Genomic DNA, 21,086 nt, shown 5'->3' with positions numbered 1-21,086 from the left:
TCCCCTATTACATAGTGAGCTGCTCAAGAGAAGAGACTTTTTTCTACTTTTCTTTGTATCCAGAGAGCTCAGCACATAGATGGCACTTAATGTTTATTGATTGAGTAATCAACTGTCCCAACCAGCCATAAGTCACACTGTTACACATGAACTTTGCTATTACCATCAATTTAAGACTCTTTCATTTGTCTTAGTCCTTGTTTCTCCATCCCAAATATACCAGGTTCTTATCAGTTAAGATTAGGGGTTGATAACTTCTTTTTTTGTTGTTTTTTGTTTTTTGTTTTTTGGTTAGGCAATTGGGGTCAAGTGACTTGCCCAGGGTCACACAGCCAGTAAGTGTTAAGTGTCTGAGGCCGGATTTGAACTCAGGTACTCCTGACTCCAGGGCCGGTGCTCTATCCACTGCGCCATCTAGCTGACCCGATAACTTCTTTTTATCAGTTGGGCAAAGCTATAAATCCCTTCTCAAAATAATGTTTTTGAATACATAAAATACATAGGAAGTCAAAAGACAATAACTCTCTTGAAACACATTTGTCAAACTATTTTTTAAAAACTACATACATATACAAAAAGAGAAAAAGACCTGTTGAGAATGGCTAAACAAGCTGTGGTATACGATTATAATAGAATATTATTGTGCTATAAGAAATGACAATCAGGATGATTTCAGAAAAGCCTGGAAAGACTTCTATGAACTGATGTATAGTGAAGTGAGCAGAACCAAGAGAACATTGTGCACACAGACATTGTTTGATGAAGAACTGTAACTATTCTCAGCAATACAATGATCCAAGACAATCCAAAGGACTAATGATGAAGCATACTATCCACCTCCAAAGAAAGAACTGATATTGATGGAACACAGATTGAAGCATGCTATTTTTCACTTTCTTTCTTTCATTTTTTCTTTTATTTGTCTTCTTATACAAAATAACTAATATGGTAATGTTTTATGTAATTGCACATGTAAAAATCTATATCTGACTGCTTATTGCCTTAGGAAGGGGAGAGGGAAGGGAGAGAAGTAGGGATAGAATTTGGAACTCAAAACTTTAAATAAAAATGTTTATTAAAAAAAAAAAACTTCATGGACCCTAGGTTAAGAAAGTCTGACTTAGATAGACTTGTGGACATCCTGGATGCAGAAGTATATGGCAATAATACTCAAAAAATAAGGAAAAATGTTTGTATTCTTGACAATGTTATTATGACATGTATTTGCTTTCTGTTATGTAATTCTATTTGGTTTCTGTAGGACAGAAATGCTCATGCTTTGAATGGCCTGTGCAGTAAGTGTGTTAGTCAATTGTACTCTTGACTCTCTCTTCTTCTTCTTCCAGATCGAATATGAGCATCGAGCCCCAGAGTGCCGCCTGGGCTTAAAGGAAGGTCGCCCATTCTCTGGAGTCACTGCCTGCCTGGATTTCTGCGCCCATGCCCACAGAGACTTGCACAACATGCAAAATGGCAGCACACTGGTAAGGGATGGCAGCTCCCAGCAAGGGTCAGTTCCACCCTGTGTGTTAGAGACTTCTCTGTATTTGCTATGCTTCATTTTCTCTTCAAAAGCCATGGGAAGCAGCAGCATTTTTATGAATGGCGACCCTGCTTGGCATTGCTATTGCCCTCAGAACACATGTGCCAACGCACATGAGAGCTAAACTCTGTGACAAGCATATGAGGATTTCATGGAAATTTTGAGGACAAATCTACAGCAGGGAGAGCACATTGCCAGCTACAGCCCGCCGCCAAGGAACACTTGCAATGCCAGAGTGTCATACGTCTGGCATTTCACAATTCACTGATCATAGAATCATTCACCAGCCAAGATGGCTGTGTGGTCTGCATTACAAAAGATGGCTATGTGCTAGATATTTATATTGGGATTAAGAGGGAAAAGAGAGGCATGAGTATCCAACTGAACCCCTAGCTTCCTGGGGTACCTTTACCCCACTATTGGAGGGAGGAAGTGCCAGAGAATGAATTTGGAATGGTACCATGACCATAACTGTATACACCTCACCACTGGTCCCTTTCGCAGTCCCAGGGCTTACTTTGTCCAATGGTAGAATAAGTTAATCACCTCTGCATATCTGTCTGACTATCCAGGGCTCTCTGCCATTCTTGACTTTCAGTTTCTGCTTCTATGGATAAATCACATCAATAAATAACTCATCAGTACCTGGGCTGATAAGAACATAGGTGATTTTTTTAAAGGCATTGTTGATTGTGTCTTTGACTGTAAATTACCATACAGAAAATTCTCAATTATTTGTTTTATTCTTAAATTTTACTTTTTGAGATTTTTAGTGAGATGATTTTTACCTGCACTTACCCCCACTTCTTGGACTATTCCCCACTCCTGTCATTTATTTAAAATATTAGCTAAAGAGAGCTATGGCTGAATGAATAGGGAGCTGGCCCCAGAGATGGGAAGACCTATGTTCAAGTCCTGCCTCTCATACATATTTGCTATGTGACTCTTGGCAAATCATTTCATCTCTCAGAGTTTCAGGCAACTAAGACTATACATTACAGAGCAGATGTCCACCTACATTGTCAGAGGCTATTCTCTACATCAGTGAAATTACTGGCCTTCTCTTATGGGAAGGTACTCTGGGGAAGACAGAGTCAACTCAACATAGTAGAAATAGGGATGGCTTCAGAGTCTTGGGCAGCTAGGTGGCACAGTGGATAGAGTGCCCTGCCTGGGGTCAAGAAGAGCTGAATTCAAATATAGCCTCAGATACTTACTAGCTTTGTAAGCCTGGGGGAGTCACTTAACCCAGCTTGCCTCAGTTTCCTCATCTGTAAAATGAGCTGGAGAAAGAAATGGCAAACTGCTCCAGGATCTCTGCCAAAAAAAACCTAGATGGAATCTCAGAGTTGGACACAACTGAAAAAGACTAAAATCAGAGTCAGGAAGTCCTTGGTTTTAGTTCTCTATCTGCAACACATGCTGTGCGACCCTGAGCAAGTGACTTCATAGCTCCATGCTCTGGGCAGCTCTTTAAGTTCATAGGTGACAAGGATGATGAAGACTGATATTGTTCATCAGGGCTTCTTTTCTGGAAGTTCCCAATGATATGTTTGGTTGTGTGCTTTTCACATAACCTGGATACAGCAGAATGGTTTCACATGTATAAGTGTGGTAGAGGTGGGAAAGAATTTGGAACTTTTTTAATGAATGTTAAAAAGGAAGGAGTGCTGGATTTGAAGTTGTAGGAACTGAATTCAAATCCTGGATCAGAAGCCAACTTTGTGACTTTGAGCAGGTTGGGAGCTATACGATGATGAGTGTAAACTGGATGGTTTCTAACATCTCTCCGAATACCTAAGTGATGCTAAGAACTATATTACAAATATGGCAATAATTTCCTCATAAATGGAGCAAATAAAGTGTTCTGGGAGTCCAGAGGAGGCAAACAACAATTTGGAGAAGTTACATATTACGGGTCAGCACAATGCCTACTTTCTGGAGGTAGTAAGGTTTGAGCCTAGAAGGGTGAGTAGGATTGGTCAGATTCACAAAGCACTTTCTTCACAACAACCCTCCAAGGTAGACAGGGCACAAAGGGGTGAGATGTTTTGCCCAGGACCAAATAGCTGGTAAATCGTAGAGCTTAAACTCATGCCCAAATCTCACAACTCTCAGTCTACTGCTTTCCCTCACTATATCACACTATCCAGTATCTCCAGAAGCAAAGATGGGCCAGGGAATTCCAGGTGAAGAAAACAGCAAAAGCATAGATATAAAGGTGAAAAACACATTGAGAAAAGAAGGCTAAGGCTGTATGGCAGAGGGCATTGGGTGATGGAGAGGATGGCCTTTAATCTGTAGACAATGGGGAATTTTGGCCAATATAGTTTAATATCACAAAAGGGATGTTTTGTTTTTGTTGTGGGGCAGTGAGGGTTAAGTGACTTTCCCAAGGGTTACACAGCTTAGTAAGTGTCAAGTGTCTGAGGCTGGATTTGAACTCAGGTCTTCCTGAATCCAGGGCTGGTGCTCTATCTACTGCGCCACCTAGCTGCCCCTTACAGAAATTATGTTTTAGGAAAGTTAAACTAGCCAATGCTGTTTTAGATAGATTGGAGAGGAGGAAGATTCAGAGGTAAGGGGATCACTTAGGAAGTTACTTGTCACAGTTCAGTCATAAGAGAATAACAGGAAGGAAATTACAGAAGTACAGGAAGAAGTTTTATGGAATTCAGTGACTAGTTGGTTGTGACAGATAACAGCAATGGAGGAATCAAAGAGAACATTGACATTGTGGGCTTCATTGACTTGGAGAGTGATGTCAACTTAAAATACAATACAGGAGAATCAGATGAAGGGGCTTGTTTAAGGTGAGATGGGAAGTAAATTCTCTTATAGAGATATTCCATTTGAATATTTCCATTCAAATGGAAATATTGAGAAGTAAAAGGACTTTGGAAGAGAAGTCAAGGCTGGAAATCTCCATTTTGGAATAATTTCTATATAATATAATTGAAATTATGGGAGTGAGATCTTTGAGGAAGCAAATTTAAAGAGAGAATAAGAACTTTAAAGAATATACCTTATGGGGGCAGCTAGGTGGCCCAGTGGATAGAGTACTAGACCTGGAGTCAGGAGGACCTCAGACACTTAACACTTACTAGCTATGTGACCCTGGGCAAGTCACTTAACCCCAATTGCCTCACCAAAAAAAAAACCAAAAACCAAAAACCAAAACAAAATACAAAGAATATACCCTATGAAGGAAGAAAGAGAAAGAGGGACCAATGAAGAAAAAAAGGAAACAGTCATCAAAACAGTGAAACTAAGATCACCCAGTCTCTTAGAAACCAAGAGAAGAGATTCAAGAAGGCAAACAATGCTAATTCCCAGAGAGTGAACTGTGAAAAGATCAATGAATTTGTCAGTTAAGAAGTCACTAATGATGAACAAGAGCATTATTTAGATAGTTATGAAGCCCAAATCCAGGTTGCAGAGAATGAGGAAAGCAATGAATGTATAATATTCATTTAAAAAGTTTGGCTAAAAAAGAAAGGAGTTAGGTGATAGGTTTTTTTTTCAAGATATGGAAGATCTACACATATTTGGAAAGAGAAAGGAAGGGGCAAGCGAAGGGGAAAAGTAATTGAGGGGAGCAGGTTTCCAAAGGGAAGGGTTTAGGGGCACAGATGGATGAAGCAGAATGGTGAAAGAACAGAGATAGTGGTACGGTAGGGAAGGGATATTAAGGAATTTGTACTTCCTCAATATAGTAGGAGGCAAAGTCACCTGTTAAGGGGAGACAAAATGAAGTATAAGGCCATAAATCTTAGGAGCACCGCATTGCCTTGTTGCGTGACTGATGTTGAGTAGAGACTGAGTCTTTGGGGACTAAGAAATTGAGGGATTATGAGGCTACAGAATCTATTTCATCAACATGTATGTGAAAGTAAGGAAATATATAAGGGTGGTGGTAGAAAACTAAGTGTAAGAAATTGAGGAACTATGAAGCTAAAGAATCGATATGATAAACATAGATATGGAAGTGGAAATATATACAGGGATAATGGTAGAAAACCGAGTATAGGGGAAGAATGTGAATCTGATGCTAAAATTAGTTGAGATGATGGGAATGGATATATGAAAGCAATAGTCAGTAAATGTAAGGATTTTCAATGGGGTCATTCAGGGGAGAGGAGAGAGAGGGAGAGGAAGAAGGAGACAGAGACAGAGAGACAGAGACAGAGAGGGGGCAGAGAGAGAGAGAGAGAGAAAGAGAGAGAGAGAGAGAGAGAGAGAGAGAGAATGCAAATGGTCTTGAGATGATACTAGGGATTAAGGAGAAGGCTAAATTAAAAGGCTAACTTTCCAAGCATCATTGACATTTATTGAATTGTGCAGTTTGCTGGGAAAAGGGAAAAGATAAAGTAACAATAGAAGGGGAATCAAGAGAAGGGTCATGTTACAGTTCAAGCAAAGAACACAAAAAACTTAACTGAAAAACAAGTGTTCTATATAGGGCATGGCAGTGGAAGGAGGAAATAGGTAAGAGGTTAGAGGAAGACAGGAATGGCATGGTGTGAGTGAGAATAAGAAGGCATAAGATAGTGCTCAGAACAATAGGTTTGGCTGGGGTATGACACACCTTAGAAATGAAAGTACATTGTGAGGTCATTGTAATAGTTTTAATACTTCAGAAGAGTTATAATTTTGTCTGTGTAGGTACTTCTTCCTCTCCTACTGTGAATAGTTGTGGCCAAAAGCTTTCATTGTCTAATGATCGACATCCTGGTTATAATCCCCTCCAATCTTAATAAGGCTGTTCCTCAGATAATATTTACATGCAACCCTGTTGACCTGTATTTAAAGGTTCTCTGCATGGTAAGCCCTGCAAGAACTGCTTACATTCTGTACCTTGACCCTGTCATCTCCTCAGTGAAGATAATGCTGGAGTCAGACTGTATTGGAAGCCATTCTAATGTCTTTCCAAGTGAATGCAATTGTAAAAACACATTTGCTATAAATGTAAAAAATTCATTCCAAGACCACATTTAGATGATTTTTTTTGGGGGGGGGTCAGGGCAATGAAGGTTAAGTGACTTGCCCAGGGTCACACAGCTAGTAAGTGTCAAGTGTCTGAGGCTGGATTTGAACTCAGGTCCTCCTCAATCCAGAGCCAGTGCTTTATCCACTGTGCCACTTAGCTGCCCCCTTAGATGATTTTTATCATCCTGTTTTACATGACCTGTATCAATCAATTGATTCATGGATAAATAAAAACAACTAGAATGTATATAGCTCTTTAAGATTTGCAATGTGTCTTACATAAATTATCTAAATTGGTCCTCACAAAAGCCCTTTGAGGTAGGTACTATTATTACCCCCATTTTACAGATGAGGAAACTGAAGCTGAGGGGTTAAATGACCTATCTAGGTTCATACAGCTAGTAAGTGTTTAGTTTAAGGCAGGATTTGAACTCTGGTCTTCCAAGTCTAGCCCTCTATCTAGTATTCCACGTTTGAAAAATAAAAGTAGCCTCTCGTCTCCTTTGTTTCTGACAGAAGCTTCAGTTCTCTAATTAGAAAGGAGAAGAAAAGTAGTCAGCAAATTTGTTTTAAAACAGAACAGGGAGGGGAAAAAAAAGAAAAATGAAGGCTAGAAATGGTACCATTTAATATGTTACTATCACATACCAGGCATTTTCTTGGCATTTTCTCCAACAGATCTTCACCTGGACTTTCTGTAAAAAGGGAAAGAAAGTTAGAGAATGGGAATTGGAGAGGAAAGGACAGTATTGCAGTGTTTCTTTATGTGCAAGAGTGGAATACTGCAGGTAGACACCCTGCAACTGAAAAAGAATTGAGATTATTTTATAAAAGCAGCTTAAAGAGGACTCTTTAGGTTTTTACATATTTTAGAGTTCTCGGTCTGAGGTGAGAAAAGTGGGAAAGAATGCTATTTTTTGTTTGTTTGGTTGGTTGTTTGGTTCATTGGGGTTTTGGTTTTGGTTTTGGTTTGGGGTTTTGGGCGGGGGTTTGTTTTTGTTTTTGCTTCTGGGGAGTAAGAAAAGTACAGATCTTGAACAGAGTAATCACAGATAACATAGAACCTGATCACTGCCTTGGATGGTGTAAATGTGTCAAATTTGTCCATTTTCTTACTTCCCTCGAAAGAGAGTAGGTTTATGATTGTTTATGATTCATTTCAACCTTGTGCTTCACTGAGAACAGCCAAGCATGATTCTGTACTCCCTTGGCAAGTGTCATTGCACCTGCCAGCCTAGCAGTGAAAGGTGAAGCATTAAGTGGACAACTATATTTTCTCCTGCTTTCTTGAACAGAAACTGAAGTTCTCTTTTCTTTTTGCACTGTTAGGTTTGCACACTTACGAGAGAAGACAACCGGGAGGTTGGTAGAACCCCTGAGGATGAGCAGCTTCATGTTCTGCCTTTGTATAAAGTCTCTAATGTGGATGAGTTTGGCAGTGTGGAAGCCCAGGAGGAAAAAAAGAGGAATGGAGCCATTCAGGTTCTTAGCTCCTTTCGGCGCAAAGTTAGGATGCTGGCGGAGCCTGCCAAGACCTGCCGGCAGAGGAAACTAGAAACCAAGAAAGCTGTAGCTGAAAGGCTCTCCTCCTTGGAGAACAACTCAAATAAGAATGAAAAAGAGAAGTCAGCTTCTGGACGTCAAAAGCAGGCGAATTCCGAGAGTGCAAACCATGCTAAACAGTTGGCAGGTAAGCTCACTTCAAGGTACTGAAGGTGTTTATGTTGGGTGGGAAGGACATAGGAAAGAGTACAGAATTGTTGATGTTGAATGGAACATCTGCTGATCTTATCTCCCATGGCACAATTCGCAGAGATATAGTAGGGCTCAGTCATTGGGCATTTCCGTTTGAATGGCCTTTCATGGGGACCAGAAACAGTCTACATAAAAATGAAGGGCACAAATGGCAAAATGGGAAAAGACCGTTGCATTTGGCCATTAGGAAATCACTAGTAATCTTCAAGATCATTTTCTCCAGTAGTTATGAAGACTAAATCCAGGCTGGGGAGAATGAGAAAGAAACAACCAAAGAATCTTTCACATTCATCTGAAGTTCTTCTAAGAAAAGAAGGTCTTTGACCCAGCAATACCACTACTAGGTCTATATCCCAAAGAGATCATAAAAGAGAGAAAAGGACCCATGTGTACAAAAATAATTAATAACTCTTTTTTTGGTAGGAAAGAATTGGAAATTCGGGAGATTCCCATCAAATGGTAAATGGTTAAACAAGTTGTGGTATATGCATATAATGGAATTCTATTGTGCTATAAGAAATGGTTAGCAGATGAATTTCAGAAAAAACCTGGAAAGACTTACATGAATTGATCCTGAGTGAAGTGAGCAGAACCAAGAGAACATTGTACACAGTATCAACAACGTTTTGTAATGATCAACTGTGATAGACTTAACTCTTCTCAGCAATGTAATGATCCAAGACAATGCCAAAAGACTTACTATAGTGGAAAATGCTCTCCACATTCAGAAAAAGAACTATGCAGTCTGAAGGCAGATTGAAGCACACTATTTTCACTTTTGTTAATTTTTTGTTATTGTTCTTGTTTATTCTTTCTTGCATTTTTTTTCTTTTGTTCTGATTCTTCCCTTACAACATGACTAATGTAGAAATCTGTTTAACAGGATTGTAATGTATAACCTAAAAAAAAAAAAAGAAAAGAAAAGGAGTTTGGACTTTTTAATGGATGTAGCATCTCTACCCTCTTTCTCACCTTTTCTATAGAATCAAATATTTAGAACTGAAGGGGACCACATAGATCGGCCAGTACATTCCCCTCATTTTACAGATTAGGAAACTAGAAATGAAGGCATTTATTCAGGTCCTGACAGGCAGGATTTATAAACCTAGCCCTTCTACCTGCAAAGCCAGGGCCCTTTCCATTGTACCACACTGCTTCTGGTAGGTGGTACAGAACATTAGAATGCTGGACTTTGAGTCAGGAAGACCCAAGTTCAAATCTTGCCTCAGACACTTACTAGTTATGTGTCCCTAAGCAAATTATTTAACTTCTCAGTGCCTCAGTTTCCTTATCTATAAAATGGGGATAGACTACCTTCCAAGCTGAGCATAAAATGAGATTACATTCATAAAGCCCTTTGAAAACCTTAAAGTCCTACATAAATATTATATAAATACATTATATGCTTGGCTCCAGTTAAATTTTTTTAAATGGGTAATGATGACTTCTTTAAAGATTCACTCAAATATCCAAAATGGAAAAAAATGGGAAGGCAAGGAGGGATAGACCTGATGTGATACAATAAGAGATAGTACATCCTCACACACACACACACACACACACACACACACACACACGCACACACACGCACACACACACAAAGTAGAGCATTCATTGCATCCTCCATCCAACAAGTATTAATTATCATACTATAGGTGATACAAAGGAAAAGTCTCTGTCTACTATGAGCATACAGTCTAGCTAGACAGAGAACAAGTACACATGTAAAATAATCAATTAACAGTGCAAGGTAGTATATGAGTAATTCTAAAAGTGGATGCTACATTTAGTGAAATACTGAATGCCCTTCTTCATGCCAATGTCACCAACATCAATTTTAATTAGTTGTTTTATCAGATTGGCTAATTAGTCAATATGGGGTGGTTAGCACAGCTATCCAGTGATAAGAAACACAGAAATAATGGAAGGAATAATGATGGAAGGTGTACCCCTTTCTTCTCCATTCCTTTTGCTGGATCAACATCAGAAGAAGGCCTTAGAAGCAAACTGTTTGCTGTTCTTGAAATCCTGGAGCACTAGTTGATACTATCAAGTCTCTGGGCTACTGCCTAGTATCTCAACAGCCACCATATAGGTAACTGTTAATATGGGACTTTTCAGTATTTAGTAACCTGCCAAAGCCTCAGTGTAATGTTTGTCTTGACTTGGAAGCAAAGTTCATTATCTTCATGATGTATTAGGTTGTGCGGGGAATCACCGTGGGCTGTAATAGTCTGGGGAAGTTCCATTAAATGAAGTTCTTGGGCTTCTAAGGCTGGGATAGGACTTAGATCATTGCAGGAAAGGTCAGGGGGAAATGGAAAGTTCAGGTAAGGCAAATCAATAAACTCTGGAAAGGGGCCATGATACAAAAGACAGTCAATAAGTAATATGACTGGAATAAAACATCATGCCGGGTAATTGTAATAGATAAGGTAGAAAATATAAGCAGGGACCATATTGCTGTGTTTATAGATTAATATGATGGTGTATATGACTGAGTTTGAGAAGTACCAATCCATGGTGAGGATAAAGGAGTGGTTAGAGAAATAATTTAATTTATAGCCTGTCTTGGAATGGTCCCACAGATAATTGATGAGGGATAAATGAGACATGCCCCATGGAAAAATCAACAGAATCTGGGGACAACCTATAGAAAACAAAGAAGGAAGAGTTAAAGATGGCAGTGAGGTTTTGAGCCTAGCTAACTGTAAGAACGATGACATCATTGAAAGAAAACAAGGAAGTTGGGGGTGGAGGGAGAACAGCATGTTTTGGACATGTCGAGTTTAAGGTGACTGAAGGATATTCAACTGTAGAGAGTTTCTAAGCATTTGGAGATATGGGCACTAGAGTTTAGATGATATGAAGAAATAATTGAGGTTATAAGATAATCCTAGAGCAGGTGAATCAGGGAAGCAAGATTTGAACCTTAGGGAATATCTACAGTAAGAAAGGAAGCAGGAGAAGGAAGAGGCTCCAGCCAAGGAGTATTCAGTTAGTAGGAAAGTCACAATGGCCCATTGGCTCAGGTGCTTCCCTGTGGTGAAGTAAATTTCTCTTTAAATGTGGCTATAGAAGTAGTCATAGGGCCTATCAGTGCCAGAAAACCACAACTGTCACCTGGGTGTGTAGTCTAGGTCAAATCAATGTAAGTATAGGCCCTCAACCACAACTTGTGACCAAGGCCATCATTTTAGATCTCATTTAGATCTCATCTCAAGCACCAGAATGACTACCCACCATTGTTATGAAAACAAGCATTCATCTATTGTGATGAACCTTACAAACATGGAACTTATATAGATGAAGCTTTAAAAAAAAATCCAGTTATCTTATTTGCCTCAGTAACATCTATTTAGAAGTAACAGGGGAAGGTAGAATGGATAGAATGTGTCCTTGTGTCTGATTATTATGTTTGTACAATCATAGGGAGGGACCGTAGGGATCATCTACTTCAACTCTCTTATTTTACAAATGAAGAAATTGAGGGACAGGGAAGTGAAGTGACTTACTCCAAATTTCACAAGAAATAAATAGTAGAGCCCCAACACTTAATAAATAATAACCACAATAATAAATAATGCTTTAAAGTTTGCAACATGCTTTATAAACATTATCTTATTTTCTCCTCACAACAAACCTAGCAGGTAGGTATTATTATCCTATTTTAGAGTTTAGGAAAATAAGGCAAACAGAGGTTAAATTACTTACCCGGGTTGGATTTGAACTCATCTTCCTGATTCCAAATCTAACATTCTATCTGTTGCATCACATAAATATCTCTGACTCCAAATCCAATATGCTTTCCTGTCTCTATATAAATTTGTGGCTTTGACTGTTAGCATATAACTGTGGATCCTTAATGTTTGCCCATGACAAAAATATTATTTTTTCAGTTTTGTCTCTTTAGATTTAGACATTTCTTGGGAAATGTTTACTATACTTGACAGTAGGAAACAGAATTGTAGGCATGAATTTTGTCCTAATGGGGCACACAAAAATGTAGGAAGAGGATACTATGTGTTTTCCTTCCTGACAATGTCACCAACATCAGTTTTAATCAATTATTATGTCTTATTGGCCCAGTCAGCCAGTGACAAAAAACATAGAAATAATGGCAAATCATAGATGCTCCCCTTCTTCTCCCTTTCTTTTGCTGGATTAAGACAAGAAGAAAATCTCAGAAGCAGTAGGGTGTTTGCTCCTCTTCTTGAAATCCAGTGGATATCACCAAATATACACCATATACACCACTCACACTGATACTCTTGTTCTTAGTCTTACCAGAAAGGAGACCAGATGATTTGTCTTATGATAACAAGAGTTTAACATAAATATTTATTGGCTGGTCTAACTTCAGTTTCTTCCTTTACCTCTTTTAGTTGAGTACTAAAGACTTGCTTTTTATAGCAACTGTCCTCTAATTCTTTTTTAAAGTTTAGTCATGAAAAGGAAGTAAGGGTTTCTGAAAGTTTCCCTTACAATGTGAGAGTTTCAAATATAAGCACAGGTTATTTTCCTTCCCCCAAAGCTCATTAAGAAAGTAGGATTTGCCTTTCTAGTGTAAGAAACTTTCTTTGTGTTGCCTTTCAGTTCTAAATCTATGACCTTATAGAGAAGGCCAATTAGAGATTGTGGATGGTGAGGTGCCAATCATCACCACCTTCAATTAAAAAACAGAGTTTACTTTAATATGTTGTTGTTGTTCAATCATTTTTCAATCATGTCCAATCAGTATCATGACTTCATACAGTCACAGCTTATACTTTTCTTTTTAAAATTGTAATTATTCTTCATTGTGTCCTTCTTGGCAAAGATCCTGGAGTAGTTTTCCATTTCCTTCTCCAGTTCATTTTACATATGAGGAAACAGAGGCAAAAAGGGCTCAGTGACTTGCCCAGAGTCACACAAGTGACCCCTAGTGTCTGAGATAAGATTTGAACTCAGGAAGCTGAATCTTCCTGACTCCAGGCCCAGCACTTTATCCATTGTACTACCTAGCTGCTCCTTCTCCACTACAACTATAGGGATTATGCCACTGGAAATAAGATCACCTGATGTGACATCCAAAATAAAGGTGATTTCTTTTTTTCTCCTTATAACATCACCAGAGTACTCAATGTCATGTTTTGTGTTGCTTTATTACCCTACAGACTAATTATTTTCAAATAAAAAATAACTTTTTAATGAAAAAGTTGAAGGCCCTGGTATTTGCAGCACAAAAGTAGAGACACCATGGATCTTTTTTCTACCCCTCTTTGGATGCACACTAACTCTCTTATTAGTTCTATTTAACAATACTTGATTTCTAGATAGGGATATAAAGTTTACAAATTGACTTCATGTATCTAAGGTTATTTGAGAATTTCAGAACCCTCTGAGTTGAGAAAAAGCAGAAACACCTTATGAAATGGAGGTTTGGAGAACTAGTGATAGAACTAGGACTTCTCTCAGATCTAGAGTTCTTTCTTTCCACTACAGCACCCATCTCACAATATTAGTGTTAAGTTGGAGATGGGGAAAGAACACAGTGAAGTTTAATTACAATTTTAAAATGAAAAGTATAAGCTGTGACTGTATGATGTCATGATGCTGATTTCACAAGCCATGAGCAATCATTGATCTCATTATTATATTGAACCCCAAAATTCTAAAAAAAATAGCAATCAATTAAGATACTGTGGCTTTGAGGGTATTCCTTTTGTCCCCAGAGTACAATGTATAATTATATTAACATCCCTCCTCCCAATTAAATTTCATAACATGCTCTTCTACCTAAAAAAATCTAGTTACAAGGAAGCAAAATTCCTGCTAAAGTCTGTGGGAGTTAGTGAAGGGTAAACAATTATCTGGTTATTGATCATTGACTGATGGATGATGAACAAATGCAAAGTATCAGTAAGGTTCTATTGATGTTTTCAAAGTTCACCTTCTGATCCATTTTCCAAGATGTGCTGTGGTGATAGATTTACCATTCTTATTTCTAATCCTTTGACCACCTGCATGATAACAAGGTATCCAATTATCCCCTTAAATCAGAACATCTTAACCTTTTGGGTGTCTTGGACTCCTTTGGCAGTCTGGTGAAAACTCTAGATCCCCTCTCAGGATAATATTTTTAAATGCATAAAATAAAATGCATAACATTACAAGGGAAACCAGTTACAGTGAATATAGTTCTAATTTTTGTTTCCATCCAAGTTCACAGACCCCTTGAAAAATGGAGTCCATGAACCTGAGGTTAAGGATCCCTTCCTTAGACACAGTTCCTGTTGTGTGGGTTACTGGTCTGGACCAGAAGTGTCAAAGATGGCACCTATGGGCAGCATGCCACCAAAACCCTATTGAGTGTGGCTTAAACCAAATTAAAATGTAATTGGGAAATAATAAGATAAATGAAAATACAATAAAACATAGATAATATTAAATTTTAAAACTAAGTCAATATGTAGCCCATGGGGATTCTTAAGTATGGTTTAGTGGGTCCTGTTTCTTTCTATTTGAGTTTGACACCATTGGTCTAGACTGTGGTTCTCACACAAGTTTAAGTTTTCATTTAGTATTCATAAAGTAACATTTAAATTCATTGACCCTTTTTTGTCTCCTCTCTCCTACTTACAGATCTTTTGCGACTTTCAGGACCGATGCAACAGCAGCAGCCCCAGCAGCAGCAACAACAGCCAATACAACAGCATCCCCTCACAAATAATCCTCAGTCAACTTCTGTCAATGCTTATGCAACTTCAGCCCCCCCGAATCTGTATATGAGGCGACCCAACCCAGTTAATCCTTATACCAGCTCTTCCCACCCATCTGACCTTTATAGTGCGGCCAACCCTATAAATCTCTATACCACCTCATCCCAGGCTGCAGGCTCTTATTTGAATTCTTCCAATCCCATGAATCCCTATGCAGGGTCTCTGAATCAAAATAATCAATATCCATCTTACCAATGCAATGGAAACATGCCTATGGACAACTGTTCAGCCTATGTAGGTTCCTATCCTTCCCAGTCTCAGTCGATGGATCTATACAGGTATCAGAGCCAAGACCCTCTATCTAAGCTAAATCTCCCACCTATTCATACACTATACCAACAGAAGTTTGGAAATAGCCAGAGTTTTGGTCCCAAGTACTTGAATTATGGAAACCAAAATATGCAGGTGGATGCTTATAGTAGCTGTACCCTTAGACCTAATGTACACCATATGGGGTCTTTTCCTCCCTATTCCATGCATGATATGGATGGCCACTTCATGGAATCTGCTTCAAGATTACCACCCAATCTGAACAATCCAAACTTGGACTATACATCTATGAATAAAAATGGTGAACATCACCCACCTCCCCACTTAGTCCATGACTACCATGCTGCTTCCGGTATATTCAGTAGCCCTTCTCACTCCTTCCATCTCCCAAACAAAGAACGTGAGATTCTTTCTCACACAGCTAATGGATTGTCTAAGATGCTTCCAGGTTTTAACCATGATAGGACTACTCCTGTTCAAGGAGGCTTAAACAAATTAAATGATGCTAACCATATGGAAAAGCAGCCTCATGCACCAATCCAGGGTCCAGCCTCTGCCCCAGAGGACAACGATGACGTCTGGTCGGACAGTGAGCACAGCTTTCTAGATCCCGATATAGGTGGAGTGGCAGTAGCCCCAACTCATGGGTCAATTCTCATTGAATGTGCAAAACGTGAGCTCCATGCAACCACCCCCTTAAAGAACCCCAACAGAAACCACCCTACCAGGATATCCCTTGTGTTCTACCAGCACAAGAGCATGAATGAACCAAAACACGGTCTGGCTCTATGGGAAGCCAAAATGGCAGAGAAAGCACGGGAGAAGGAGGAAGAATGTGAAAAGTATGGCCCGGATTATGTGCCTCAGAAAACCTATGGTAAAAAAACAAAGCGGGAGCCTGTTGAGCCTCATGAACCTTCAGAACCAACCTATTTACGCTTCATCAAGTCTCTTGCCCAAAGGACAATGTCTGTCACCACAAACTCTACAGTAACTACATCTCCATATGCCTTTACAAGGGTCACAGGGCCTTATAACAGATATATATGATGTCACACCCTCTGTTGGTTACCTCGTTTATAAAGATGACCATCAACTGGTCACTGGGGGGGAGGGGGGAAACAGATACCATATTTATGTTCAACATGGTGGAATAACCTCAGTACGCCAGCAAAAAAAAAAAAAAAGTAATCTTACCATGGTACTTAATTTCCACTGACTAGTAATAAGTGGTCACAGATGGCAGGTAGGAAATGAGACCAAAGCATTCCATGCAAAAAAGAAGAGAGAGGGGGCGGAAGTGTTTCACAATTTACATTTGGAAAACACTGGTTCTATTATTGGACGAGATAACATGTAAATGTGAATTTTCCTTACAACTCTGCACATCTGTGACCACTTTTAATAATATCAAGTTTGCATAGTCATGGAACAAGAGTCAAACAAATACTATAGTGTTACAGTAGGAATCATAAAATACCATCTGGTGCTGAATATACGATGTACTGAAAGACTGGAATTATGGGTTTTTAACACGCAGTTTTTACTGTAATCTTAATATTAACTTTTATTTATCAGAACAGATACACAGAACATAAAAATGAATAGACAGCAAACACTGAATTTGTTTGGATATCCTAAAATATGGTGCTAAGAAAATGGTGTCTTTAATATAGACATTGAACATTTAATGCCTTTATAATAGTCCAAATGTTAACAGTGTACTCAAATGCCTTTGAATGACAGGGGCACCTTTTCATCCAACTTTTTATCCTAGTTAATATATTCTTACACAAGCTTTTTAAAATGTGGAAATTTTAAACGCCTCTGGATTTTGCTCATCCAGTGAAGTCCTCATTAGGACAATAAGCATATCGATGTACATTTATATAAATATATATATATGTGTGCTATGTATATGTGCACATATACATGCACATTCATGTATAAGTATAAATATTTTTAATGGTGTTTTAGGAGCACTTTGTCTACCTAAGCTTTGACAACTTGAACAATGCTAAGGTACTGAGACATTTGAAATGAAAACGTTTACTTTAATTTTAAAATGTAAAGTGATTTTTTTAAGGAAAAAAAGCTTTTAAATATATATATTTTTTCGTTTTTAGCCATACATCTGCTGGTGGGCTACATATCCATTTTAATGCAGCCAGTTACAAGTAAAACGGGGCTTACTGGATTCAAGGGAATACTTTTAGTACACAAAACACATGTTTTCTGCTCATCTCACTGCTATACTGTAAACCTGTTTTATACTATTGTTATGACAAGTTCATTGCTCAAATGTGGACAGTTTGAAGACACAGATTTTCTTATTAACCACAGGTAACAATTAGCCACAAACTGCAGATTCATTGGCTGTAGTTAGCTTGGGCCTAGGCCATTTCCTGGTTCCCGAAGTTCTTAGAGTTGGAAAAGACAGCTTGCTTTCTCTTGAGGATTGTGTGCATTGTGATATGTGTCATCTCTTGCTGTTAAGCGTCCTCTTTAACCAGGTAGACTAAGCAGACCGATGCCCACACCAGATGATAAAACAGGGTTAGTTCTGTGTGATTCTATTGATTAAAAAAAAAACAAAACAGGCAGCTGGTTTGCTGTGGTGGTTTTAAGTCAATAATTTGTATTAAAAAAAAGAAGCAAAAGAGTTGTATAGTAAATTAAATTGTAAACGAAACTTTTTTAACACAATGCTTTAGTATTTTAGTACTGTAAAAATTAAAATATATTAAATATATATTATATATATATATATATTTGGGTTTGAAAGTGAATTCACATCATGATGGTGCTACTCAGCCTGCTACAAATAAATCATAATGTGAGCTAAGAGTACATTAAAGGTTTGAGTGATATTCCTACTTGTCATATACCTCAACACTAGCTTGGCAATAGGAAACTGAACTGAGAGTGAAAGTTTATAACATTGTATACCATCTTTTTTTTTAGTTTAGTTTCGTTTCCAACAGTCTTTTTTAAAATACATTTTTAAAACATACCTTTTTCTCAATACTTGATATCTTAGCAAGTATAACTTGAAATTTCAACCTTTTTTCGTTCTAAAACTTCAGGGATATTTCAGCTCGTTCTCCTTACGCCAACATGTCAACTGTGTGTATGTAAAAGCTCTTGTAGGTTAATAAATATATTCTTTTTTTTTTTTCAGGGATTTAACCCTTCTATCTTGAATCCCTCCTCTAATTTTTCTTGTAAATGTATTAATGTAACTACAACTAATTTTGTAAATTTGTTGACTTTTTATGGTAATAAAAGTGTTTTTTACGGTTTAGGGAATGTTTTGACTGTCAAGCCGGAAAAAAAGAATATAACATGAAAGTAGAATGCACTGAGCTAATAAAAGGGAAAAATGTAAGGCAGGGGTGTGGCAAATGGCTGTTTTACCAGAGTTTTGCAACTCTCTAAATGAGGTTTTTATTATACTGTAATAAACAAACAGACAGTTTGAGGGCTTCCCTAAACATGCAAACCACCATCACCTAGATATATATTGTGCAATATACTGTATAATTAAGGTTTCGGTCAAAAGAAATGATTGACTAGCAGGATTTCAATGAATTCTTAATCAAAGGAAGCCTTTGGGTCTTATTGGTTGAATATTTATAATATGGATCTTTGCCTTTTTTTAAAAAAATTCTCACATTTGTGGCTATGTCCACCATAATGCATACATTTCAGAAATGTTTGATTTGCATTTTTACATCAAACCAAAAGTTGGGGTTTTTTTGTTGTTTTTAGGTTTTAAAACTACCATGGTAGTATTAACCTGATTCATTTTTTAAAAATTGCTGATTTGAAGTCTGTACAATTACCATGTCACCCATGGTGAATATTTTTTTTTATGCTACCCATCATCATTTGCCAAACTGCTGGTGGACAAATTAACACGGTAAGCTTAGTTGGGGGGCGGGGGTTGGGGGGGAAGGTGGGATTCAATTTTTATTGTAAATATGGACCTGTAATTTTGGTGTACAGAACCCTGCCTCAGTTAGAATGAATGGAAAGCAGACATAAATTGCTTGTATAGGATTATCAGGTTGACTATAGCCATACTTGAAAATGCTTCTGAGTGGTGTCAACTTTACTTGAATGAATTTTTTTTCATCTTGATTGATGCACAGTGATGTAAGTCACTTCTAAAGCTAGTGGTTAACTTGTGTAGGAAATTATTGCAGTTTGACACTAAGCAAATGAACTTCTGTGTGCATTTTCTATGCTTTATGTTCTACTTTTTTTTCCCCTTTGGTTTCATTTCATTTTCATGAGATGTTTGGTTTATCTACAAAAAAAAAAAATCCGAAGATTGTTATAAATACTGTAAGTATTGTAATGTAATGAATGCAGGTTATTTGAAAGCTGTTTATTATTATATCATTCCTGATAACGCTATGTGGGTGTTTTTAATAAAATTTATATTTATTTAATGCACTCTAATTACGTCTTGTGAAAGCCTCTGTTTCCTTCATAACTCATTGGGAGATGAGGAAAGAAATCATTCCTTTCAAACCCCTTTGGATGGTTAGATTTTAAGAACAGAATTTAAGTGATAACCAAGATCATTTAGGCCCTTCTCTCATCCCCTCCCCACCTGCAAAACAGAAAAGCAACTTTGCACCTAAATATTCAAATAAGTGAGGCTGAAGATTTTTAAATAAATAAATTAATTAATGATTTTAAGCCAAGAAATGTGACTATTCAAGTATTGTGTATGTATGTCTAGACAATATAAGAGGCTATGGCTAGTGAGTGAGAGCTCACTCTGGGGCTCCCTATTGGTTCTCCTCCTGGTTCACACAAGCCCAGGTACCTTATTAGGTAGGTCTGCTAGGAGAGAACATGCCTCCTTAAACAAAGGATTTGGTTTTGTGGTTTTAAATATCTATTTCTTTGCCTAGTCCTCTTCAACCCTTCTGTTTTCTGAATTCCACACACAACACACAAACAGCCTCTCCCTTCCTATCATGTCTCTACATGGACCCACCAGTTTGTCTTCCCTTGCCAAGTAAAGGAGGTAGACACAGGGGTGGAGGGAGCCCCCATGGAAGAGAACACCAATTTTGATGTCATTCTCCTTTTACCTATGACTTCTCAGAACTTGAGGCTAAATATACTCATTTTTCCTCCCCCCTTCCCCCTCCTTCCTCCTTCCTCTCTGGGAATCTCTCCCTTGTTTCTAAGCTCACAAAGCTCCCTCCCACTGAAAGGCCCAAGTCATTAAGAACGGCTATTGTTTATGTGAGTTTCCCAGCCCTATCTGTGGCAGGGAAATGGTTCTCAACGTGAAGGGAGAGAATTCCCAACCCTCTGACCCCCAGTCCTTCCTGACTCAAGCAAACTTGGATTTAAATACCCCAAGCCTCCAGGACTTGTAGGCAGACTCAGGAGGGCTGCTCCTAGGACTCAGTTTTAAGCTGGCGGCGTCAAGAGCACCGGCAGTTTCCTCAATAGCCATTAAAAGGCAAGGATCTAATTATTTTTCCTTTTTTATTTTTTTCCTTCTTCAAACCTCTGGGCACACTGTCAACCCTCATTACAGCATCCGTCATCTGTCTGCACCTTTGGAGTGTTCCCTCTCTCCCTATTTGCATGTCTCAGGTGCCCGGGGCCAGGAAATTTAAGACTCTCTGAGCTCTCTCCTGTGCCCGCCTGGCCCCCTCCTCATGCTCCCTGATGGGGAAGGCTGGGGGTACCCTCTTATTGGGAGCAGAGGTGCAGCCCTGCTGCCTGAGAGAGTG

At 38.4% G+C, this 21,086-nt stretch overlaps 1 protein-coding gene across 1 annotated transcript in view; it reads left to right on the top strand.

Moving 5' to 3' along the window:
* Positions 1 to 19,741, top strand: part of TET2 (tet methylcytosine dioxygenase 2) — a 163,382-nt gene extending 143,641 nt beyond the window's left edge. The window contains exons 10-12 of the mRNA XM_043973184.1: positions 1,347 to 1,484; positions 7,862 to 8,222; positions 14,912 to 19,741. Of these exons, the coding sequence (XP_043829119.1) occupies positions 1,347 to 1,484; positions 7,862 to 8,222; positions 14,912 to 16,368 (1,956 nt within the window). The 3' untranslated portion in view covers positions 16,369 to 19,741. The remainder of the gene's footprint in view (positions 1 to 1,346; positions 1,485 to 7,861; positions 8,223 to 14,911) is intronic.
* The last annotated feature ends 1,345 nt before the right edge of the window (positions 19,742 to 21,086 follow it).

The sequence above is a fragment of the Dromiciops gliroides genome, chromosome 6, assembly GCF_019393635.1.
Source record: "Dromiciops gliroides isolate mDroGli1 chromosome 6, mDroGli1.pri, whole genome shotgun sequence".
NCBI classification, from domain to species: domain Eukaryota; kingdom Metazoa; phylum Chordata; class Mammalia; order Microbiotheria; family Microbiotheriidae; genus Dromiciops; species Dromiciops gliroides.
This window is presented reverse-complemented; position numbering and strand designations above follow the sequence as displayed.